Source organism: Oryctolagus cuniculus, chromosome 10 (genome assembly GCF_051225735.1).
Source record: "Oryctolagus cuniculus isolate XC-2025 breed Fujian yellow rabbit chromosome 10, ASM5122573v1, whole genome shotgun sequence".
Taxonomy (NCBI): Eukaryota; Metazoa; Chordata; class Mammalia; order Lagomorpha; family Leporidae; genus Oryctolagus; species Oryctolagus cuniculus.
This window is the reverse complement of record NC_142876.1, coordinates 93,220,523-93,246,245: the sequence shown is the minus strand read 5'-3', so window position 1 is coordinate 93,246,245 and position 25,723 is coordinate 93,220,523. Positions and strand designations below refer to the sequence as shown.

Below are 25,723 nucleotides of genomic sequence, written 5' to 3'. Positions count from 1 at the left end.
AGTTACAGAGAGATAGGGAGAGATAGAGATTGAGAGATTGTCCATCTGCCAGTTCACTCCCCAAATGCTGCAACAGATGGGCTGGGCTAGGCCAAAGCCAGGATCCTGGGACTCCACCCTGGTCTCCCACATGGATAGCAGGGGCTCAAGTACTTGGACCGTCATCTGCTGCTTTCCCAGGCACAGTAGCAGGGAGCTGGATCAGAAGCAGAGCAACTAGAACTCGAACCTGAGCTCAGATAATGGGATGCTGGTGTCACAAGCAGCAGCTTAACCCACAGCACCGCAATGCTGGCCCCTTCGTGAACCATTTAAAACTCCCTATGTGGAAGTGTATCTATTCTAGATCCTTCAGTATATCCATTTTGTTTATCACTTAGTCCAGTAGGGCTTTGTTATTGGATATAAATTAGTTCTCTGACGTGTTAAAAATTTTTGTAAAAAAAAAATTCTTTATTTATATGAAAGAGTTACACAGAGAGAGAAGGAGAGGCAGAGAGAGAGGTCTTCCGTCCGCTGATTCACTCCCCAGTTGGCCGCAACGGCTGGAGCTGCACCGATCCGAAGCCAGGAGCTTCTTTCAGGTCTCCCACGTGGGTGCAGGGGCCCAAGGACTTGGGCCATCTTCTACTGCTTTCCCAGGCAACAGCAGAGAGCTGTATCGGAAGTGGAGCAGCCGGGACTCCAACAGGAGCCCATATGGGATGCCAGCACTGCAGGCAGTGGCTTTATCTGCTACACCACAGCGCCGGCATGATAATAAGTTTTTAAAAGTGATATTGAATAGAAAGTGCCTTGGCCGGCGCTGTGGCTCAATAGGCTGCGGCGCCAGCACACCGGGTTGTAGTCCCAGTAGGAACTCCGGATTCTTTCCCGGTTGCCCCTCTTCCAGGCCAGCTCTCTGCTATGGCCCGGGAGTGCAGTGGAGGATGGCCCAAGTCCTTGGGCCCTGCACCCCATGGGAGACCAGGAAAAGCACCTGGCTCCTGGCTTCGGATCAGCGCGATGCGCCGGCCGCAGCACACTGGCCGCGGCGGCCATTGGAGGGTGAACCAACGGCAAAAATGAAGACTTCTCTCTGTCTCACTGTCCACTCTGCCTGTCAAAAAAAAAAAAAAAAAAAAAAAAAAGCCTGGGTGATGAAAATAGAACTTATAAAGTGAGGCCAGAAAACCTGGGTATTTGGGACAAATTCCAAAATAGTACACCATCAGCAGATCTACTCTCTGAAAGTTCATCCAGCTAGCTCTCTGTACCAAAATAAAAGGAAGTGAAAGAGAACAGAAGGAATAGTTGATAAGGTAGGATGTTCAAAGTCTGAGTTTATACATGAGAATGTGTTGTGGGCCTGTAACAGAAATGTCAGTCAAGGACTTGAGAATATTTCTTCACTCAGTTCTGTTGCAGAGAAATCCTGGCCCCCTTCCAACATGCCATGCCCAAGGCAGACATTGCCAATCTATCTGTACAGAAATCTTCCTTGCTGAACTTACACTCCCCATGCCTTCTTCATGGTAGACATGGTTAATCCACTTCAGCAGTCTTTCTTGCTGAATTCAGATGTGACTTCAGAATCCTTCTCAATGCAGTGAGAGGGTTTTTTATTTTGTGTGCTGTCTTGGTCTGTTTTCTACTGTTATCATGTGGTCCCACAGACTGGGTGATTTGTGAGCATTGTAAGTGTATTTGTCCCACAGTTCTGGAGGCTGGGGAGTGTGGGATTGAGAGGCTGCATCAGGGGAGGGCTTTCTTGCTGCATCGTAGCATGGTGTGGTGCATCACACAGTACATGCATGCTGGTGCAAGAACAAGGAAGAGTGAAAGTCGCTTTTTAAACAAATTCATTCTTGCTGTAATGAACCCATTCCTTCAGTGAAGGTATTAATCAACTCCTGAAGATCCTGACTTCATGGCTTAATCTACTTTAAAATACTTTTTATTTGTTTTAAAGACAAACATGGAGATCTCTCATCTGCTGATTCAGCTTCCTATCTAGCTCGCTGCTAATGTACCTGAAGAAGGCAGCAGAGGATGGCCCAGCTACGTGGGCCCTTGCTGTTCACGTGGGAGACCTGGGTGGAATTTCAGGTTCTTGGCTTTGGCCTGGCCCAGTCCCAGCTTTTGCTGCCAGTGTGGAGTGAAACAGTGGATGGAAGATCCATTTCCCTCTCTGCTTCCCTCCCGTCCTCCTCCCCCCATCACTCTGCCTTCCAAATAAATAAATAAATGAATCTTTAAAGAAAAAAAAAAAAAAACAGGAAGATGAACAACATAAAAGGCCTTCTGAATGAACTGTTTATTAACTCGGGACCCAGGCACAGTCATGTATGTAACAGTTAATTCAAACAGCTCCTTTGTAGTCCTTGAGTAGTTCATGAGCAGGAAAGGGAGTCGGAAATGTAGCTGACCCCCGTGCCCTGGCTTTATTGTGGTCAGTGTTTTCTCTTTCCGACTGAATAGGCTCATGTGACTCCAGGTCCTCTAGTGTCCAGAAACATGCTCTGGTTATAGTTCAGTTGCTGTTACAAAGAGATTAGAAAACAACAACATTGGCAGAAGGAATGTGAACTGAGGTTGTTTTTTTTCAGTCTTCAGGTGGGCAGGGTGCCCTGTCCTGAGGCCCTGGCTCCTTCTGTTTGTTTGCAGGACTCTCCTGGGGCAGGTCACAGCTAGGTGGCCTCAGTGTCGAGGGCTCTGGCCGGTAGTGGGGCAGTGCATGGGGCTGGCTAGTCCAGGGCTCTGAAGTGAGGGTGCGTTTTACTTCTGCTCACCACTGAATTCTAAGGGCAGCTGGGAGGAGCCATGTGTCTGGAAGCTGGCACCTGGGAGGGAGTAGAGGATAGAGGATTTTAGTGCCCAAAGAATGGCCTTGGCTATGGACATGCTTCAGTCATCAGGGCTGAAGGCCTTTTCCTCATTCTTCACAACCTGAAAGGGAGGCAGAAGCCAGCCTGGCCCCTTTCCTCCTGCCAGGGGCCTCAGGGAACCTGCAGCAAAGTGCACAGTTCCTCATGTGCTGTGTGAATGGAAGGGCTGTGGCACCCCGGAAGTATGACCCCAGGCCTGGCCTTTCTTGTTCTAGACGTGGGAGGGGTGCAGTGGACGTTTGTAGGCTAGGTTTGTGTTTTTGTTTAAAATTTGTCTGCCTTTTTGTAATTAATCAATTTTTATATTATTTGAAAGGCAGGGGGGAGGGAGAAAGGGAGGGAGGGAGGGGGAGAGAGAGAAAGAGGGAGGGAGAGGAATGGAGAAAAATCCTCCATCCACTGATTTATTTCCTAAATGCCTACAATAGCCAGGATTGGACCAGGCTCAAGTCAGAAGCCCCAGATTCCATCTGTGTCTCCTACATGGCTGGCAGGAACCCAAATACTTGAGCCATTATCTGCTGCGACCCAGGGAATCAGAAGCAAAGTAGCCAGGACTCAAACCAGGCACTGAGATATGGAATGTGGGTGTCCCAAGCGCTGACTTAACTAATGTGCCAAATGCCCACCCCTAGGCTAAGTTTTGACCAGGAAAGTGAGGAAAGCAACCAGCTGCCTTCTTTTAGTTCAGGGCCCCCTATTGTTTGGATATCTGAAGCCTGTAGTTCAGCCATGGTTTGTGCAGGCTTGGAGAGAAGGCAGGCTAGAGAGAAAGTGCAGAGCTGACCTTGGCTGTCAGTGGGCCCTGGGGCTCTGGATCCAGGTGATCTGCGTGCTACAGTGAGCCCACCCTAAGGTGCTGCTCCTGGCTCAGCCAAGTCACCTAAGCTGTCCAGAAACCACACTGCAAGCTGGCAGGTTGCAGCATTGAACTGGTAAGCTTTCACTTCTTCCTCCTGCTCTTGTCCTGTTTGACTCTGGGTTGATAAGGGCATGGGAGGTCAGTGGTGGTAAGCATTACGGTAATAATCCTACAAGTGCTACTGGGAACCAAGTGTGTGGGTGTGAGAGCTGCAGGTAGTGCTGCTGGCAGTCCTATTCCAGTGGGCCAGCATCACCCCCAGTTTACAGATGATGAAACTGAGGTGCAGAGATTCAGAGCAATGGAGCTGAGTCTGCCAGCTGCAGAACCACACCCTCTCTGGGCCTTCCCTCTGAGCCATGTTCTGGGTGGCCCGTGGGGGCTCAGCAGTGGCCACATTCTAGAGCATGCAGAATTTTGTCTAAAAAGCTGTGTGTGGGGGGATACTTACTGCACCCTCTCTGTGACATGCATCACTCCTCTCCTGGAGCACCACAGTAGGGAGGGTCAGGAGAGCCGAGTGGGCAGGCTGTCTCCCACACAGCCAGGTGCACTTGGTGTTGAGACAGTGGAGAGCCAAACCTGACTGTGGAGTGGAGCTGACACTTGGGGCAGAGGAGGCAGCTGAGCTCCCAGGGGGTTATTAAACCACAGTGGTTGCAGGTGCTCTGTGAGAGGAGTAGGATGCAGAGTCTTGCTGGGGCACCTCACAGGGAACCTGTGCTAATTTGTAGACTTGGGAGAGAGGATGAGGAGGGAGTTTGGGGCCAGGTGGGCACCAGGGACAGAGACAGAAGGTGATCTTGGGGCAAAATGAAGCCAAGAAGTCAAGGAAGGACCAGACCTTGGGCCCGCCTGGGCTTCTTTCTGTACCTTACACTTTCCAGGAAGGTCTGGTAAGTTATCTGTAGTTTGTCTCCTGGGTGGCCTTTGTGGCGCAGGCCCTGCTGTCTTCCCTCATTGCCCAGCTCCTATGTGTCCAGCTTGCAGAGAGCTCCTAGATCTCGGATTCATTGTAGCATTCGAAGTCTGCCTCCCCTTGGAACAGGACAGCAGAGGCTGTGGCCCTGGCCCTGAGAATGAGTTGCTTGGCTCTGGGGGGTGACACATGAACGTTTGCATCACCTGTTGGTTTGTAGCCATTTCTGGCATACACGCATTGGACTCTGGCATCTGTTCATCTGGCTGTAGGGAAGAGTGTTTGCCACAGCAGGACTTGATATTGAGTGAAGGAGTACCAGGGGAGAGCGGGGTAAGCTTTATTCAGCGCCTGCTGTATGCCAGGCATTAGGCTGGACTTTTGCATTGTGTAACCTACCTATCCCTACCTACTTCCAGCAGCCTGTGAGGTCGGGGACTTTGCTCATTCCCGTTGGATAGGTGAGGAACAGTGAGGCTGAGGGTGGGTGGATGGTTCAAAGGGACAAATCGAGCTGAGCCACTGGCTCCAGAGCCTGTGCTTGAAATAGCTTTGCAACACTGCCCCTCAGGGGGTCATGGAGATGAAAGGGCCAGGAGCAGAGTGGGTGGCATCTGCTTCCCCAGACACCACATCACAGTGCGGAGGGTGGCCTTGGTGCCTTGGCGCACGCCCCTCTGTCTCCTTGATGCCTGCAGAGGACGATCTGCTGTCCCTACCCAGGCAGGTGAAAGTGTGCAGGAGTGTCGGACCACGCCTCTCCTCATGGGCCACCACCCCACCACCCTGGTTAATCAGTCCCAGCCAGGGAGAAGGTGCTGCAGGTGCCTCCTGGAGCTCCCTGAAGGCATATTAGGAGGCAGGCAGGCAAGGGACTCCACTCAGGATCCTGACCTGGGCAGAGGGAGGGGCCTGACCTCTGGGGAACTGGTCTCCAGAGGAGATGTTTCTAGGCTACTTCCAGAGATTGCTGCTTATACTCTGTAAATGAACCCATTCACATAGCCTGGAGAACCAGTGTACGGAAACGAGGCAAACACATTCCTTGCTTTCACGGTATAGCAAGGCTGGACAGTTTTTTAATTTTTTTATTTGACAGGTAGAGTTATAGACAGTGAGAGAGAGAGAAGGAGAGAAAGCTCTTCCATTGGTTCACTCCCCAAATGACCACCACGGCTGGCGCTGCACCAATCCGAAGCCAGAAGCCAGGTGCTTTTTCCTGGTCTCCCATGTGGGTGCAGGGCCCAAGCACTTGGGCCATCCTCCACTGCCTTCCCGGGCCACAGCAGAGAGCTGGCCTGGAAGAGGAGCAACCGGGACTAGTACCCGGTGCCCATATGGGATGCTGGTGCCGCAGGTGGAGGATTAACCAAGTGAGCCATGGCGCCGGCCCCTGGACAGTTTTGAGTAGTGTGTCTGATTGGATGACCAGTTATGTAGGAATTGTGATGGGTGAAGTTTGGGGGGCAGCACAGAAGGGAGAAACCCACAGCCAGATTCCTACCCAGTGAAGTCTGAGCTGGCTGTAGCAGGCTGGGCAGGTGTGGTGGACGCTGGGTTGTTATGCTCCTGAGATGCCCTCCAGCAGCTGTTTCTGTGGAGATGCTTCTGGCTGGTCTGGCCACGAGCTCCTTGTTCATTCCTGCCACGCGCCTAAAGCCCGCGTGAACGTGGCAGTGCACCGACTTCACTCCTGTTCCACGCCTACAGCCTGCGTGAACACGGCCAGGCATGCTCAGGTTTGCAGGCTCTGCGGGATGCGGCAGTACACCATCACTCCTGCCCAGTGCCTACAGCCCGTGTGAACACGGCCGGACACACTCAGGTCCACAGACTCCACGGGGTGTGGCAGTGCTCCGACGTCGGCGCTGCCACGCTGTGGACCATTTCTCTTTCAAGGCCTGGGGAGTCTCCTGTTTCATGTGGAGGGGTGCTGGGGAGGCCCTCTGGGCGAGTTGCCCTCTTTTTATTGCTCCAAGAGCTTGGGCGAAACACTTGAACTTTCACCTGTCAGAATCCCTTGGGAAATGAGGGCTGTCAGAGTAGCAGGAGGAGGGTGACACGGATCCCAGTGAGACTGTGATGGGGGCGTTCCCACTTGGACACCTACCTGGAATTCATTGGAAACAGAAGTTCTGGGCATTATATGTTACATAAATTTGGCCCAGACTTTAACTGGGTCATGTTTCCCCTAAAATCTTTATGAAAAGGACTTGGGTCTCATTCCTTTAGACCAACATATGTACGCGGAGGGAAGATAGAGCCAGTTGATTTCGTGTTTTGAATGAATTAAATCTGCAGCGCTGCTTTCGAAAAGCACTTAGCGAGTAGCTGGGAAGGTTTGAGTTTTGCAGACCGAAGCTTGTGGCTGGATGCGACTCTGTGGCCTGTTCAAGTCCCTCAGGTAGAAGAGATCAGTGTCTCAAGTGTGCCAGGCTGCTTGTGGTCCCTGACAAGCAGCGTGCAAACCCACATTTTCTTTTGTTCTTTTTCTTGCCTTTTTTTTTTCCCCCTCTTGGTCCACTCTTTTGAAGGCTGCTCTTCTCCCTTGAGCTTGAATAAAGGAAATTGGCATGGAAAATTGCTTGATTTGGAATTTCTGAGGATCCGTAGGTGGTAAAGGAGTAATCAATAGCATTTCAAAGACAACTCATGGCAGAACATCTAATCCGAAAACCCCAGCTGTGACCACGGCTGCCAGCTGGAGGGATGTCTGGTTCCATGGGGCGAATTCCTTGGATTCTGTGCAAGGTTCATGTACTGCTTTTTAATTTCTTTTGTTTCTTAACTTAAATTTTTTTTTTTTTTTTGAGAAGTAGAGAGATAGAGACAGAGGAAAAAGAGAGCTCCTATCTGCTTGCTCATGCCCCAGATGTCCACAATAGTCAAGAAGCTGGAATGGGGCCAGGCAGCAGACCCATGCACTGAGAAGGTGATGTGGACATCCCAGCTGCTAGGCCAAATACCCACCCTGTGTATGGGGTTTTATGCAGACCATTGCCACTTTATTGAGCATAAAACCTCAAACGCATGCTGGCTGGCTTCACCGACCCGCGGCCTACGTGCTTAGACAGGCCCTGTGCTTGGTTTACTTTTATTTTATTTTTTCTTTTAAAAATTATTTGAGAGACAGAGATTGAGTCTCCATGGACATGGGTCCCATGTCCCAAGGGTCAGCTTAACCTGCTTTGCCACAGCGCTGCCCCCAGACATTGGGGTTTTGATGGCTGCAGATGGAGGTTGGAAAGAAGACAGTGCTGAAGAGGAGCCTGGGGAGGAGGGAATAGAAAGAAATGGCAGCAGGAGTTGTGGAAGGGGCTGGCCAGGGATACCTCGGGTTGTGTTAAGCAGGGGAGGATCCTTGCAGGGGCCATGACCTAGGCTAAGCATTTACAGGGAATCGATGTTTTTGTGTTATATAATACAAATTCAGGGCAGCCAACACATTTCCATGCTTATGTGCATGTGTGCACACATACACACACACTTTGTTGACTGTTGACCACCAGGTTAGCAGGTGGTTATCCCTGGGATGTGGCCACTTCTTTTTATTGTCAATGTTTCTGAAATGATTTACATTTTAATTTTTTATTATTTAACAGTATGTATGTTTTTGAAAGAGTGAGAGATACAGAGAAAAGAGAGATCTTCCACCCATGGGTTTATCCCCCAAATGCCCACAATAGTTAGCCTAGGGTCAAAGCCAGGAGCCAAAAACTCCACTCACGTCTACTCCATAGGTGGCAGGAATCCAAGCACATGAGCTGTCATTTGCTACCTGACAGGTGCATTATTAGCAGAAAACTGGATCAGAAGCATGAAGTAGTTGGGACTCGACAAGGCCCTATAATGTAAAATATGGGCATCCCAAGCAGTGACTTAACCAACTGTATCACAATGCTCCCCTCAGATTCCTTTAAATTTTTTATAACATATTTTATTTATTTATTTGACAGGTAGAATTATAGACAGTGAGAGAGAGAGATGGAGAGAAAGCTCTTCCTTCCGTTGGTTCACTCCCCAAATGGCCGCAATGGCCAGAGATGAGCCAGTCCGAAGCCAGGAACCAGGAGCTTCTTCCAGGTCTCCCATGTGGGTTCAGGGGCCCAAGCGCTTGGGCCATCTTTCACTGCTTTTCCAGGCATAGCAGAGAGCTGGATTGGAGGAGGAGCAGCTGGGACTAGAACTGGCGCCCATATGGGATGCCAACACTGCAGGCAGAGAGTTATCTTACTGTGCCACAGCTCCAGCCCCAGATTTCTTTAAAATTTTAAAACCCATTTTTTGTGGGAAATTTTAAGCATACACCAAAATAGAGATAATAGTTGAGTGTATTCTGATATAGCCGTGATCCAGGGATGCCAATTAATAGCACTTATCGATCATATTTTTTCTAATCCCAACACCATGTGTTTTCAAGAAATTCCAGCATCACATCATTTCAGTCTTAAATGAATTTCAAATAGCCTAGGATTTCTTCACTTTTTGTTGAACAAAAATGACTGTGTATACTTTTGTGACCCAGAGGAGTGACTGAGCCTGTGCCTCTCTCCCCAGACAGCAAAGCCATTGTGGATGGGAACCTGAAGCTCATCTTGGGCCTGGTGTGGACATTGATCCTCCACTACTCCATCTCCATGCCCGTGTGGGAGGACGAAGGGGATGATGACGCCAAGAAGCAGACGCCAAAGCAGAGGCTGCTGGGCTGGATTCAGAACAAGATCCCCTATCTGCCCATCACCAACTTCAACCAGAACTGGCAAGATGGCAAAGCCTTGGGAGCACTGGTAGACAGCTGTGCCCCTGGTAAGAGCCCAGGAATGCCTGTCTATGTCGTCAGCTTTTCAGTACTGCCGTGAAGTACCTGAGGCAACTCACTTCATAAAGAGAAAAGGTGTATTTAGCAGGGTTTGGAATATTAAGCCCAAGATTGGTTTGCTTTCTTGTGAAGATGGTGGATGGCATTCCTAGAGCTGGTGTGGAGGAAGGATCGTATGGCAAGCCAGGAAGTGGGGGGGCAGGGGGACGGTAGTGGGAGGCTGGGTGCAAACTCAGGCTTTTCTACCAACCACCTCTTGATAACCACCTTCTTAGGGCGTGTCCTCAGTGACCTAAGCACTCCTACCAGGCCCCACCTCTAAATACCATAACTGGGTTAAGTTACCACTCTCCTAGTACTTTTTCACTCATGAGTTGAGAGTTTGAAGTCATGTATGAGTTGAGGGGCCAAATCATATTCATATTATATCACTGCCTGACCCATCTCTTTGGGATGAGGATATATGGCCCCTTAAAACTATTAGTTTTCAATGGAGTAGCTTGCTTTGCTATAATTGGTGTGTCTGTTTGCTTTAGCCCATTGTGAGACAGCTAATAAAACTACAAAGTGGCTCTTTTTACCTTTTCTACAGCAGATCTAGTTATATGCATAGATATACCCGAGCATTAAATTCAATAATTTATCCACATTCCCAGTGAAGGCCTCAGTGCTTGGAGCGGGCCTCGGCTTTAGCTTCCCTACTCTGGAGTCTTGTGTCTTCCCACTTAGGTGCCTATTTTGCCATTGGTTTCAGCAGAAACATGTGGCCCTGTTAAGTGGCTTGGCACAAAAATCTAAAATCGTCCATTGAGTGGAAAGTACCCATTACTATTAACCACAGGTTTGACTATATATGGCTTTCTTTGCCCTTTTCTTTTTATTTTGCTGTGAAATAGTACTTGGTCAGGCTCCAGTTGGAGGCTTTGCTAGCCTCAGTGGGCTCCTCTTTGTCAAGTGGTTGAGTGTATACCAAGGTTGTAATTATCCTCACTGGAGAGTTTAGATTAATGGGTAGAGTTTGCTGTACATACTCAGCTGAAAAGGCATAGCCAATGATTTTGTACTTTTTTTAGTTTAAAAAAATATATACTTTTATTTTCCATTTGCAACTGCTCTGTATGTCCTGGGCACATTAATGAATAGTAAGCTAGTGGTTTGCAACACATGCAAAGTAGAATGATCTGGTATCAATTGGGTAGGGAAGAAGGACTGACTGAAGGCTTCACTCTTCCTTGAGAGCCTGTAAGTTGGTGTCATCCAAGAATAATACAGAGTACCACACTGGTTCATTTCTCTGTGCCCTTACTTCCCAAGACACAATTTAGCATACCTCATTCTAGTTTAAACCTGGGCATTTTTACTCCAGTTCTTTATTTTTTGTACCTACAAAGACATGTTAGATAATTCTGTGCTTCTGCCTTAGAGCAAGTAAATTTGTAAATCACGCAGAATTCTAGTCTAGTCTTTTTAGATATAGCCAGGAACAAAGGTTTTTTTTGTTTTGTTTTGTTTTGTTTTTTAAAAAAAAACCTCTTGTTACAAGTCACCTGGCCCAAATAATTTTACAGGCTTTATCTGTTTATACTACTTCATCAATGAATGGATAATCTTTATATTTTATTTTTATTTACAAAATTCGTGTGAGAGACAGAAAGAGATAGACTAGGGGCAGGAGAGGGAGAGGGATCAGAAGGAGAAAGAGAGAGTAAGACAATGAGGTGGCTCCCACCCACTGCTTCACTCTCCAAATGCTGTAACAGCCAGAGGTGCTGGGCAGCCTCAAGCCAGCATGCTTGAATTCAGTCCAGATTGCCCACTTGAGTGACAGGAACTGAATTACTTGAGCCATCATCACTGTTGCCTCCCAGGAACTACATTACAGAAAACTGGAGTCAAAAGCTGGAGCGGGGTAGCAAATGGAGTACTATGATAGGGTGTGAGGGTGTTTGCCAGGCTGTATGCCTGCCCCAGTAATCCCCATCTTACTGCAAGGAGATAGCAAGTCAAAGGAAAAGACTCATTTAGTGTGGTAGGGTTTTCCCCAGGGCACACTCCTACCTGTGCTACTTTTGGCCTACAAAATAATTCATTGAGATTTGGGAAGAAATAGCTCTCTGAGAGATTGTGTGGCTTGAATTTAGGTGCATGGCTTACTTGATCTCTTCAGTCGGCTGATGCTGAAGCATCCTCTGTGTTCTGTTAACAGGTCTGTGCCCAGACTGGGAATCCTGGGATCCTCGGAAGCCTGTGGATAATGCCCGAGAAGCTATGCAGCAGGCCGACGACTGGCTGGGTGTCCCGCAGGTACGCACGAGCGTGCCGAGTCCCGGGAGGCTGTGCTCACCCACTCACTTGTTGTGTGCTCTGTATATGCCTTTCTGGGTCAGGCCACTAGTCTGATGTTCTCGTCATTCAGCCTGTGGTGCTGTTCCATCTCCCTCAGTTTATCTGTGATTATAGGTTCTCGTGGACTTGACTGCTTGTAGATAGATCATGCAGAAGTCTTGTCGTTCTAGTCACATGCTGGCAGGTTTTCTAGTGTTTCTGCACCAGACATTGAAGAGGCTATCTTTAAACCCCAAACTGCAAGTATGGACCCTTAATTATTAGGTTAAGCCAGAAGTAAATGCCATTATCTGACCATTTGTTACACACACACACACACACACACACACACACACTTTCATTTTATTTATTTGAAAGGCAGAGCTACAGGGTGAGAGAGAGCGAGTGAGAGAGAGCGAGAGCAAGTGAAACAGCTGGCTTCTCTCTGCTGGTTCACTCCCCATATGGCTGCAACAGCCTCAGCTGGGCCAGGCTGAAGCTAGGAGCCCAGAGCTTTATCTTAGTCTCCCACATGGATGCAGGGACTCCAGGATTTGGGCCATCTCCCTCTGCTTTCCCAGACACATTAACAAGGAGCTGGACCAGAAATAGAGCTGCTAGGACTTAAAATGGCGTGTGCAAGTGGGAATGCCAGCATTGCAGGTGTCAGTTTAACCTGTTGTACCACAACTCTGGCCCCTATGTTTTTTTTTTTGGTAGAGATTTATTTATTTATTTGAAAGTTAGAGTTAGATAGACGCAGAGGCAGAGGCAGAGAGAGAGAGAGAGAGAGACAGAGACAGAGACAGAGACAGAGACAGACAGAAGGGAGAGAGATGTCTTCTCTCTGTTGGTCCACTCCCCAAATGGCCACAATGGCTGGGTCTAAGCCAGGCCAAAGGCAGGAGCCAGGAGTTTCATCTGGGTCTCATTCATGGGTGCAGGGGCCCAAGGACTTGGGCCATCTTATGCTTTCCCAGGCCATTAGCAGGGAGCTGGATCAGAAGTGGAGTGGCCAGAACTCAAACCAATGCCCATGTGGGATGCCAACACTGCAGGTGGCAGCTTTACATGCTATGCCACAGTGCCAGGCCCCCCTACCTTATACTTTAAAAAGGATAATTTTAATCCAATATGATGATGTGAATCAGGATAATTCACCATTAATGGAAATCAGGGAAAGATTTGCCTGTAAACCAATTGGGAATAAAACAAGAGAACTTGGAAGTTAAATGAGTCTGGGAGACATCATATACGGTGGCCACATGGCTTTGTTCAGGTCCAGTCTTCCTAGCAGGGAGGAGAACTCCCCTCAACAGTTCAGCATAATGGCTCTTGAGAAGTTGCAGGCAGCCATGGGGTTGATGACCTCACTGTAGAAGTCTGTTAAGGTCTGAGCTGGTGTTCAGAGTTGAGATCACTGTATTTTGTAACAGGATCCTTGGAAGGTAGAGACACTTGCCTAATTCTTTGGTATGGTTTTGGACTCCGTCTCTGGGACGTGACCCTTTTCTTGGCTAGTCCATCATGAGGAACTGGTGTGGTTATGTTTTTCGTTTCCTCCTAAACCTAAAACCACCTCCTTTTGACGTCCATGTGATGTTGACACCATGAAGCCACTGAATGAGCTGCCGGGAACAAGTGCCAAGTCGACACACATCCTATTTTCTCTGCAATGTATGTAGGTGACTGTTCAAACCCCAGTGGCTGTTTTGTTCGCCCAGGCTGATCATCGATATGTTCTCTTGCTGAATTTGGTTAACCTGGTTTGTGAGGCTGAGCTTGCTGTCCATCCAAGTCTGCTGTGGCTTGCCTCCTGGCACCGTTGCTGGGGCAAGGAGGACTTTGTGGGCTGGATCACGTGGTGGAACCGAGGCTTCAGGATGGTCTTCTGTCCAAGAGTGGGTCTAATGTTGTCCTCAGATGTATTTCAGGAGAAATTTACTCCTTTGCCATTGAAAAAAAAAATTTTATGTGCTTATTTTCATTTTGTTTGCTGGGGGGAAGACAGAGATTGACATTGACAGAGCAAGATCTCCCTTTGGATCTCCTTGTTCACTTTCCAAATGGAGGGCTGGGCCAGATCAAAGCCTGGAGCCTGGAACTCAATTTGGGTTTCCCAGGAGGTTGGCAGGGACCCAAGTGCTTGAACCATCATCCTGCTGCCTCCCAGGGTGTGCATTAACACAAAGCTGGAATTGGAAGCAGAGCTGTAGCTCAAACTCAGGCACTCCCATGTGCCTGTATCGTAAGTAGCATCTTAAATATTGTGCCAAATGTTTACCCTGCCTCTCCATTTTTAAAAGAGGCTCTTAAGGAGGTAGGCATTGTGGCACAGGATGTTAAGCCTGTACTTGGGATGCCTGCATTCTATATCAGAGTGCTGGTTTGAGTTCTGCTTCAGACCCCCCTTCTTGCTAAAGCATCTTGGGAGGCAGCAGATGATGGCACAAGTCCTTGGGCTCCTGCTACCCGTGCTGGAGATCTGGATGGAGTAGCAGGTTCCACAGTTAGAACTGGTTCAGCTCTGGCTATTGTGGGCATTTGGGGAGTGAACCAGTGGATAAAGATCTCTTTCTCCTACCTATTGCTCTGCCTTTCAAGTAAATGAAAGTAAATAAACATTTAAAAAAATGCTCTTACTATATTGAGCCCACATATCTAATATGTCATTGTGTTGTCTTTTTTTAAGTTAATAGAGATGCAGACAGTATGTATATAAGCAAAAAAATGGCCAGTTTGTCTATGTGCACCTTTTGTAATATGTACTCACCTCATATGTGCTGCTTTTTTTTTTCCTCCTCACTTGTTCTTTTTAATCTTTCTGCAGAGGTTAGCCAGGGGAAGGATTAAGCCATGAACCTGTGGAAGTTACCTGTAGAATTGTTTGTGGAGGGTTCCCGAGCTTCTACAGAGGATGGTGGTTCCTCTGAAAGGGGACTGTGACCTTGGTTTAATGATGTTTCTCTTAACTGAGAAGCTGATTCAGTTTCTTAGTATTTGTAGTGTTTGCTTTAAGAGATCTTTACAAATACTTCAATACAAGGAGTCTTCTAAAAGTTTATATAGAATGCGTATTATGGAAAAAACATGCGTGGGCTTCAACATTTTTTGCACCAAAATAGACTTCTGATTCTAACGTGGTTGCCAGATGATGTGTCCAGACATTCACCCGCTGTGTCGTCATCCTAGGTCATCACTCCGGAAGAGATTATTCACCCAGACGTGGATGAGCACTCGGTGATGACTTACCTGTCCCAGTTCCCCAAAGCCAAGCTCAAGCCCGGGGCTCCTCTGAAGCCCAAACTCAATCCGAAGAAAGCCAGGGCCTATGGCAGAGGTGAGTGCTGGTAGTGTTGACCTGCAGCTTGTCCACTGGTGTGGGAAAATTTTGTGTGGCTTCAGATGAGCCCTCTTTCTCACTTTTTTTTTTTTGTTTAATCTTAAAGGCCTGTTTATTTATGACCACTTTATTCTCCTTGGTGAATTTTTATTTATATTTTTAATTTGAGCGGTGGAGAGAAGAAAAAGTGTCTGTATTTGAGTCATCACTGATGCCTCCCTCCCAGGGTGTGCACTAGCAGGAAGCCAATCTAGAACTTGAACCTAACAACCTAGCAGTCCCATATGGAAGCTGGGTAACAGAAAAGGCGTCTTAACCATGCTGGACCAATGGTCACCTCCAAGGCTTTAAACATTGCTTCTATTGGAAAATGGTGGGTTTGCTGCTTTGTGATGCTCCCCTTTGCAGAGGAGGAATCGGAGCCTGGGTGACAGATGGTGGGGGGTTGGCTCTTGCTCCAAAAAATCAGTGATGGGGGTGGGAAGAGCCTGGGTCAATAGCTGCTGACTCATTTCTCCTTTTTGTTATGCAAAAACTACTCCAGATTTCCAGATAGGGTGGGAGCTATTGTGAACTCCTGGAGGACACTTCCTTGCTATGACTTCCTGTTGTGACTCAAGGCAGTACAGGACACAGGTGTGCGCGTGAGGCATGTGGTGTTCTGGTTGGCACAAGAGTTCAAGCACTCTAGCTTGTTCCAGAGAACAGGTACACGACTGATAGTGTGCTCGGTGAGATACACTATCCTCCCTTTTCTATAAGGAGGGGAATGGATTGCATTTTATTAATTTTCATAATTACAGTTGGGACAACAGTTATACACACAGTATCCCTTATCTTCTCCCACAGTCAGCGGTCATTATTCTATATATAGATTTCTCTTGCCATTTGAGTGTGTTTTTTGTGTGTATTTATGTCTCTGTGCATGTGTGTGTGTGTTGAAAATGAGCTGCAGGCATGGTGTACTGAGGAAATTACACCAGTAAGGCTGTCTTAAGAATGACATATCTTCTTCCATAACCACACTGTTCACTGTTACCCATATGAAAATGAACAATGATTTCAGACCATCTGATGGCCAGTTTGTATTCAGATTCCCCTTTTGTTCTAAGATTGTCTTTTATAGTTGTTATTTTAGATTTATTTATTTAGGCCAGCGCCATGCCTCACTAGGCTAATCTTCCACCTGCGGCGCTGGCACCCCGGGTTCTAGTCCCGGTTGGGGCACCGAATTCTGTCGCGGTTGCTCTTCTTCCAGTCCAGCTCTCTGCTATGGCCCGGGAAGGCAGTGGAGGATGGCCCAGGTCCTTGGGCCCAGCACTCGCATGGGAGACCAGGAGAAAGCACCTGGTTCCTGGCTTTGGATGGGTGCAACGCTGGCTGTAGCGGCCATTTGGGGGGTGAACCACGGAAGGAAGACCTTTCTCTCTCTCTCTCTCACTGTCTAACTCTGCCTGTCCAAAAAAAAAAAGATTTATTTGAGAGGCAGAGTTACAGAGAGAGAGAGAGAGAGAGGTCTTCCATCTGCTGGTTCACTCCTCAGATGGCCACAACAACCAGGGCTGTGCCAGGCCTAAGCCAGGAGCCAGAAGCTTCTTCTGGGTCTCCCATGTGGTGCAGGTGCCCAAGGACTTGGGCCATCCTCTGTTGCTTTCCCAGGCATATTAGTGGGAACTGGATTGGAAGTAGAGTAGCTGGGACTTGAACAGGTGCCCATTATGGAATGCGAGTGCTGAATGCCAGTGCTGCAAGCTGCAGCTTTAACGTGCTGAGCTATAGCATCGGCCCCTGTTACTGTTTTACAAACTAAGATCTGATTAAATTTCATGTGCTATACTTATTTCTCTTTGGAGTCTTTTTTTTTTAAATTAAGATTGATTTATTTATTATTTGAAAGGCAGAGTAACAGAGAGAGAGAGAGAGAGAGAGAGAGAGAGAGAGAGGTCTTCCATCTTTCCATCTGCTGGTTTGCTGCCCAAATGGCTGCAATGGCTGGTGCTGTGCCGATCCAAAGCCAGGAGCCAGGAGCTCTTCTGGGTCTCTGACACAGGTGCAGGGGTCTAAGGACTTGGGCCATCCTCCACTGCTTTCCCAGGCCATAGCAGAGAGCTGGGTCAGAAGTGGAGCAGCCAGGACTTGAACCGGCACTCATATGGGATGCCGGCACTGCACGCTGTTGCTTTACCACTATGCCACAGTGCTGGCCCCTCTTTGGACTATTTTAATGAGGCAGAATTCTTCCCTAGCTTTTTAAAAAATTATTTATTCTTTTGTTTATTTGAAAGGCAGAGAGAGAGAGAGAAAGATCTTCCATCTGTTGGTTTACTCCCTAAATTGCTGCAACAGCCACAGCTGGGCAGGTCAAAGCCAAGAACCATGACTTCTATCAGTGTCTCCCACATGTGTGCCAGGGGCCTAAGCACTCTGCTGCCTTCCCAGGCACATTAGCAGGGATTCAAACTAGCAGTCCAGTATGTGGGATGCCAGTGTTGTAAGCAGCTGGTGAACCCACTGTGCTACGCCATTGGCTCTGTCTCAGCTTTTCTTTTTCTTTGTTTCTTTTCTTTTTTTTTTTTTTAATTTAAATGACATTGCCTTGCTGGGGAGTCTCAGGCATGTGTCTTGTAGAATGTCCCATATTACACATTTGCTCTGAATATAACTTTTCTCTGCTTGCCATGGGCTTAGTGTTAACGGCGGGTGCACTGAGTGTGTGCTGTTCTCAGTTCTTGGTGACTGCATTTTCTCGTTTGCCCTTTTTGGTTTGATTTAGATCAGTAGAGGGTTGCTGGTTCTGGAACAAACACATTGACATTTGAGGTTCTGTTTAGTGTTGAGCTGGGGTCTGTGCAGTCACTTGTGTTATGTAGGGGCAGGGGACTTATTTGAAATCTCCCTCTCCCTTGCGTTTATTCTCTCAAGGGTTGGCACACCCACACTTACTTTCAAAGTGCTTTCTCTAAGCCATAAGCAAAGGAGGTGGGGAATCTCTGGTTTTCAAAATTATGCTTCTTCAATGGCAAAAATGCTGCAATAGTCAAATCCCTTGTCAACAAAATCAGTCAACTGGAATGAATCTAACTAAGGCATAAAATGCTTGTTTACGATAACCTTATCACTGGCTGTCCAGTTTCCCTGTTGTTAATGTGAGACGGTTTCCTTTCACGGTGTTGTTTTTTAGAAAATGACCACTTGCTGCAACAGTTCAGGAATGTGAGTGGTCACTGCCCTTTCCTTCATTTGCCTCTTTGTGAGTCTTGGACACTTGTGGAGGAAATGGACTTTGTTTTCCTCATATATATGTGTATTGCATTGTTTTCTTGTGATACATATACACAACATAAAATTTACCATCCTAACCATTTTTGAACATGCTATTCTGTGGTACTAAGTACATTCACAGCATTGTATAGCCATCAGCACTATCCATTTCTAGAACATTTTCATGTCCCAAAACTCTGCACCCATTCAGTGATAATCCCTCCACTCTCCTGTCTGGCCAGTGCGTGGTAACCTCTGCTCTATGTTCCATTTCTATGAATTTGCCTATTAAGGATGTCTCCTAGAACTGCAATCCTGGAACATCCAAGCTTCTCTGCCTGGCTTACTTCACTTAGCATATGTCTTCAGGGCTCATCCATGTTGCAGCTTGCGTCAGAATTTCCTTTTCATGGCTAAATAATATCCATCATATGCCTATGTCATATTTTGTTTATCCATTCATCTGTTGATAGACACTTGGGTTGCTTCCACCTTCTGGCTACTGTGAATAGCACTGAAGTAAATATGGGTGTGCAAATATCTGAATTCCTGCTTTCAGTTCTCGGGTTGTATGCCTAGATTGGGAGTTTCTGGATCACAGGGTGAGTCCTTGTTTAACTTTTTTCCCCCCTTGTTGAGTGGGAAGACAAAATGATCAATTTAGCTGATGGGACCAGAACATGAGACTGCATGGGTGGGACTGTGAAATACTGTCCTTGTCCCATGTCTCCTGTGTGGCCATACTGCTTCATTCCTGCCACCTGAACCCAGGAAGAGGGAGACATTTCATCTTCCAGCTTCCAAAAGGGTTGAGGGGTTGGCTTTATTTTATCTCTTAGATGTTGAGTAGAACTCAGTTGCCCATTGGCACTTACCGATCCCGCCAGTGAGCCCTGACTTGCTTAGTTTCAGGTGGCTGAAAGGAGAGATGGCTGGGGGTGGGAGGGTGTGGATGTATAGTCAGACAGGGCTTTGTGGTGGGGCTTACAGGGTTAGGTGTGCTGAAAGCATCCTTGCATGAGCTAAGCAGAAACCTTTTCCAAACACAAGGTCCCGTATGAAGCCTTTACGCATAGCAAGCTGTAAGGATCCTTGCATCTGTGTAGTCACAGGGACCACCATGTCTGCATGGTGAATACAACTTTGTGGGAGTTTGCAGGCTAAGGGGATGTGATTCAACTTCCCACCCAACCCTGATTGGCTTTGTTAGAAGAGCCCACTCCATGGCCTTTGGCAAGCTGCAGAGAAAGTAATTCTTCAGGCTGGTAGAGCCAGGGAAGTGGGTGTTTACCAGTGTTTTAGGTGTATGTTTGAATCTATTTGTATATTGACCTGGTCATTGTATAATTTTTAAGGAAATGAAAAGTGCAGAAATTAAAGCATGAAAACTTGCTTCCCAGTGTCCATGCTTGTTTCCAGCCATTTTTCTGTGCTGAAATGAGTTCTGTCTTCATTTTGAATTTACAATCTAACCTAACTGTGTGAGTTTATCTTACTATGTCACAATCTACTACCCATTTTTCTTTAATCAACTTACTTGAAAACTAATACAAATCAAAGTTTGGTAACAAATGACCTAGTATCTTGAGCAGACAGATGGCAAGGAAAAAGAAGAGCTGGATGGAAAGACAGCAAGAGATTAATGAGGGAGCGGCTGTGTAGCCTGGCAGTTAAGAACACTTGCATCCAATATTGGAGAACTTGGGTTCCATCCCTACTGGGCTCCTGACTCCAGCTTCCTGGTAATGCAGATCCTGGGAGGCAGCAGTGATGGCTTCTGGGTCCTTGCCACTCACTTAGGAGACTTGGATTGCCTTCCCAGCTCCTGGCTTTGGCTCCAGCCTAGCCCATGCTGTTATGGGCGTGGAGCGTGAACCAATGGATGAGAGCTTTCTGTTTGTCTCTGATTTTCTTCTTTTTTTGAGAGGCAGAAAAGAAAGATTAAGTGTTAAGAATTAAGAGATGTATTAACTAATTGTAGTATATGAACCTTATTTGGATCCTATTCAAACCATTAAAGAAAATCCATGGAATTTATAAGATGATTGGAAATTTGAATGAACCCTGATTGAATATTTTGAACATATTCAGGAATTATTATTATTTTTTTGACAGGCAGAGTTAGACAGTGAGAGAGAGAGAGACAGAGAGAAAGGTTTTCCTTTTTCCATTGGTTCACCCCCCAAGTGGCCGCTATGGCTGGTGTGTTGCGGCTGGCGCACTGCGCCGATCCAAAGCCAGGAGCCAGGTGCTTCCGCCTGGTTTCCCATGCGGGTGCAGGGCCCAAGGACTTGGGCCATCCTCCACTGCACTCCTGGGCCACAGCAGAGAGCTGGACTGGAAGAGGAGCAACTGGAACAGAATCCAGCACCCCAACCAGGATTAGAACCCGGGGTGCCAGCGCCGCAGGTGGAGGATTAGCCTAGTGAGCTGCAGCGCCGGCCAGGAATTATTGTTAATACCAATATCACATAAAAAATTGAGGATATTCTAAAGATGTCTTCTTACGATACATAGTGAAAAATTTAGACATTTCTTTATTTTCATTTTTAAAATTATTATTAATTTATTTATTTGAATGGCAGAGTGATAAAGTAAGAAAAAGAGAAAAGGATCTTCCATTCACTGATATACTCTCTACATGGTCAAAACAGCTAGGGCTGCGCCAAGCTGAAACCAGGAGCCAGAACCTCCATTCCGGCATCCTATGCTGGTGGCTGGAACTCAAGTACTTGAACCATTGTCTGCTGCCTTTACAGGTGCATTAGCAGGGACTTAAACTAGCACTCTGATGTGATGCCACAACACTTGTCCCTTAATTCTTATTTGAGTGGTAGAGAGGCAGAGGGATACCTTGTATTTGTTGAGTCTCTTCGCAACTAAAGTCAGGAGCCTGGAACTCAAGTCTGTGTCTCCCACAGGGTGCCTGGGATCCAAGTACTTGAGTCATCACCTGCTGCCTTGCCTCCCAAGGTCTGCAGTACCAGAAAGCTGTAATCAGGAGCAGAGCCAGGACTCAAAACCAGATATTCCAGTGTGGGTGCAGGTGTCCCTAGTGGCATCTTAATGGCTGTGTCAAATGTGGATATTTGTGGATGAAAAATGTGAGGTCCAAGATTGGTTTTAAAATATGTGGGAGAGAGGCCACGCTGTGGTGTAGTAGGTAAAGCTGCCGCAGCAGATGGAAGATTGATCTCTCTCTCTCTCTCTCCCCCTCTCTCCCCCTTCTCAGACCTTATCTCTGCTCTCTCTCCATCCTCCACCCCAACTTTCCCCCCACTTGCTGTCACTCTGCCTTTCAAATAAATGAAACAAATCTTTTTAAAAACATACAGATGTAATTTCTTTAATGCTTATGGGAACATTCAGATGATTTCATCTTGGTTGAATTTTGATCGTTTGTGGGTTTTGAGGAAAGTCTATTGTCTTATTTTTGCTTACCATGTTCTTTCTTCCTGTTGTTCTAAGATTTCTTCTTTTATTGTTTCCTTTCTGTTCAGAGGAATTCCTTTGGCTGTCCTTCAGGGTAGGACTTCTGGTGACAAATTCTTTCGGTTTTCCTTCATTGGAGAATGTGATTTCTTCCATTCCAAAAGGCTCCCCTCCCTGGGTGGAGGTTTCTGGGTTGACAGTCTTCTTCCAGCATTGAAAAAATGCTGTGCCGCTCCTTCAGGTCCCCGTGGCTTCTGACAGCCGTCATCCCCTGTAGATAAGGTGCCAGTCCTCTCTTGAGACTTTCACAGTCTTTAATTTTGACTAAGAAATGTCTTGGTGCGATTTCTGTTTGGTGGGGGTATTTCTCCTGTTTGGGGTTCAGGTTGATGTCAGATTTGGGGCATTTGCAGCCAGTATCCACAGCTCCAGTAGTTTTTCAACCTGGCCCTCTTTTCCAGTCCCTCTGAGTCTCCTCCGACATGAATGCTGGGTGTTCTGTGACAGTCCCATATGTTCCTCAGGCCCTGTTCATTTCTCTGTGTCCTCTGCCACTTAGACTGGGTCATTTCTCTTTCTGTGCTGGAGTGAGGGCCGGGGGAGGGACGCAGTCTTCCATAGTATTTGGCTGGAGGAGAGCAGTTGCTGTCTGAAAGCATTCTACTTGCTGGCTGCCCTTTGTTTTGTTGGGGCGTTTACATTTGTGCTCATTGGCCTTATCCAGGCTGTCAGCCCCAAGCCTGGCTTTGAGACCAAAGAAGACTCACTATTGTCATTGCTTAGCTACTGAGCCAGCCCTCCAGTATCTCTACCTCCTTACATAAGCCAAGAGATTTTAATGGTGCTGAGAAGAAAGAGTTAGTCGAAGTTCTTCTACTGCATCTTCATAGAAGCAGAAGTTTAAATATTACTTTTTAAAAAGCTTTCAACACAAAGGTGTATCAGGAACTGGCCAATGAACCCCATGACTTACCACCAGGGTCAACAATTGTCAACTAACAGCCAGCCTGGTTCCATCTTCGCTCCCACCTCTGTACTCATGTCATATTATTATTATTATTATTTTAAGATTTATTTATTTATTTAAAAGACAGAGTTACAGAGAGGCAGAAGCAGAAAGAGAGAGAGGTCTTCCATCCACTGGTTCACTCCCTAGATGGCTGCAACGGCCGGAGCTGCGCCAATCCGGAACCAGGAGCCAGGAGCTTTTTCCAGGTCTCCCATGGGTGCAGGGGCCCAAGCACTTGGGCCATCTTCCACTCTTTTCCCAGGCCATAGCAGAGAACTGGATTGGAATAAGAGCAGCTGGGACTGGAACCAGAGCCTATATGGGGTGCTGGCGCCTTAGGCAGAGGCCTAGCCTACTACATCACAGCACCGACCTCACTTTTAGAAATTGTTAAGAATGGAACTGGAGTTGTGGTGCAGCAGGTTAAGATGCTGCTTTTGCCACCAACATTCCAAATGAGCAGCAGTTCAAGTCCTGGCTGTTGCATTTCCAGCTCAGCTTCCTGCTAACGCACCTGGGAAACCAGGGGAAGGTGGCTCAAGTGACTGGACCCCTGCCACCCACATGGGAAACCGGGATGGAGTTGGGCTCCTGGCTGTGCCCTGGACCAGTCCTGGTCATTGTGATCATTTGGAGAGTAACCCAGCAGATGGAAACCCACTCTGTAACTCTGCCTTTCAAATTAAAAAAATATTAAAAAAAAAAGAAGTTTGAGTTTTTGCACTTAAGAAGATGAAAAGGCAAGCCAAAGACTGAGAGAAAATATTTGCAAACCACACAGCCAGCAAAGTATCTGCATTTAGAACATCTAAGGAACTCCCACAACTCGTTAAAAACAATCTTAAAAAGCAATTAACCGGCCGGCGCCGCGGCTCACTAGGCTAATCCTCCGCCTAGCGGCGCCGGCACACCGGGTTCTAGTCCCGGTAGGGGCGCCGGATTCTGTCCCGGTTGCCCCTCTTCCAGGCCAGCCCTCTGCTGTGGCCAGGGAGTGCAGTGGAGGATGGCCCAGGTGCTTGGGCCCTGCACCCTATGGGAGACCAGGAAAAGCACCTGGCTCCTGGCTCCTGCCATCGGATCAGCGCGGTGCGCCGGCCGCAGCGCGCCAACCGCGGCGGCCATTGGAGGGTGAACCAACGGCAAAGGAAGACCTTTCTCTCTGTCTCTCTCTCTCACTGTCCACTCTGCCTGTCAAAAAAAAAAAAAAAAAAAAAAAAGCAATTAACCAAATAATCCAATGAGGAAATGGGCACAAGGCTTGAACAGTGGCACTGAAGATGATGTGCAAATAGTGAAGATAAGCCCATGAAAAGATGTTCAATGTTGTGAGTCATCAGAGAAATGCAAATGAGAACCACTGCACTCGGCCAGAGTGGCCCAAGCGGTGATAACACCATGTGCTTGGTGAGCACGGAGAGAAACTGGATGTGCATCACTCTGCTTTGCTGGTGGAAGTGTAAAATGCTGTAGCCACCCTGGGACACGGTTCCTTAAAAACACACAGAACTCAACACGCAGCTGTTATATGACTTAGCAATTGCATTCGTTGGCATTTATCCCAGAGCAGTGACAACTTACAGGAAGAACAGGTTCTCTCTCTAGACTCTCACAACTGAAGGACCAAACTATTTCCTGCTCTTCTCTTCTGTTCTCCATACTTCTCTGCAGTCACTCAAACTTGAGAGTTTTCCCCGCGAACTGACCGATTGTTCAAATCTCTGCGGACCCTGTCTGGGTGCCCTGGGAATCAATTCAGTTCTGACAGTGCCTGGAGATAGTACTGACCCCGCAGGTGAAGGGCTCAGTCCCCAACATTCTCCCCACTGGTAGACTCCTGGATTACCTGCAGCTTCTGTCTGGTGTAGCTACAATAGGAGTTTCCTATGACCTCCTGCTGAGGTTCAGTCCTTTGGGAGACTGGCTCACAGATTTCAGGGAAACACGTGCACTAGTTTGTTCTACAGCCCAAGCTATGATACAGGATAGAGAAAGACAGCTGGCTGCAGAGGAGCTCAGGGTGGGGATTGACAGCGTTCTGAGTGCAGGGAGCTTCCCTCCCCACGGGGGTGGGGTGCCCCACCATCCCGAAACTCCTCTGAATCCCACACGTGAGAGATTTTTATGGCGGTTTCATCACTTAGGCATGATGGAGACTCAACTGTTGATGCAAGCAATGACCTGGATGAATCTGCAGAGAATTCTTCCTAGTATCAAAGCCAATCTCCTGACGTTAGCCAATGTCTGATTCCATGTGTGTGTGGACATTCTTGAGATGATGGGATGTTAGACTTGGGGACATATTGGTGGCTGTTAGGCATAAGAAGAGGGTGGTATGGGAAGGAATCTGTGACTCTCAAAGGGGTTGGGGTGATGGTGATGTTCTGTATCTTCACTGTATTATTGTCAGACCTGGTTGTGATGTTCCTTAAATTATTTTATTTTTTAAAAGCTTTTTAATTAATTTGAGAGGCAGAGAGGCAGGGCAGTGGATGTGGGGAGAGACACACACATGGCTACCTTTCCACCCCTCAGACAGAGAGAACTCCCACCTGCTGGTTGACTCTCCAAATGCCTGCAACGGCTGGGGCTGGAATGAGACTGAACTGCATGAGGGCCTGGGCCAGGGCTGAAGCCATGAGCTAGGAACTCAATCCAGATCTCCTGTGTGGGTGGCAGAAATCCAGGCACTGGAGCTGGACCCAGAGCTTGATATCATACCCAGGCTCTCTGCTGTGGGCATCCTAAGGGGTGGCCAAGCACCTGCCCCAGTTGTGATGTGATAGTGTCGTTTTGCACCATGCAACCACCGGAGAACTGGAAAAGAGTATTGTTATTAGGTTTACATGTGAGTCTGTCCTCAAATTAACTTGTTCGTTTTAGTAACAT

At 47.5% G+C, this 25,723-nt stretch overlaps 1 protein-coding gene across 7 annotated transcripts in view; it reads left to right on the top strand.

The window, feature by feature from the left end:
- The window catches only part of FLNB (filamin B), a 156,092-nt gene that overhangs the window by 53,784 nt on the left and 76,585 nt on the right, over window positions 1–25,723 (top strand). For all 7 annotated transcript variants that reach the window (XM_002713270.6, XM_002713267.5, XM_002713269.6 and 4 more), the window contains exons 2-4: window positions 9,206–9,454; window positions 11,674–11,771; window positions 14,985–15,132. In XM_002713270.6, coding sequence (XP_002713316.1) covers window positions 9,206–9,454; window positions 11,674–11,771; window positions 14,985–15,132 — 495 coding nt within the window. The remainder of the gene's footprint in view (window positions 1–9,205; window positions 9,455–11,673; window positions 11,772–14,984; window positions 15,133–25,723) is intronic.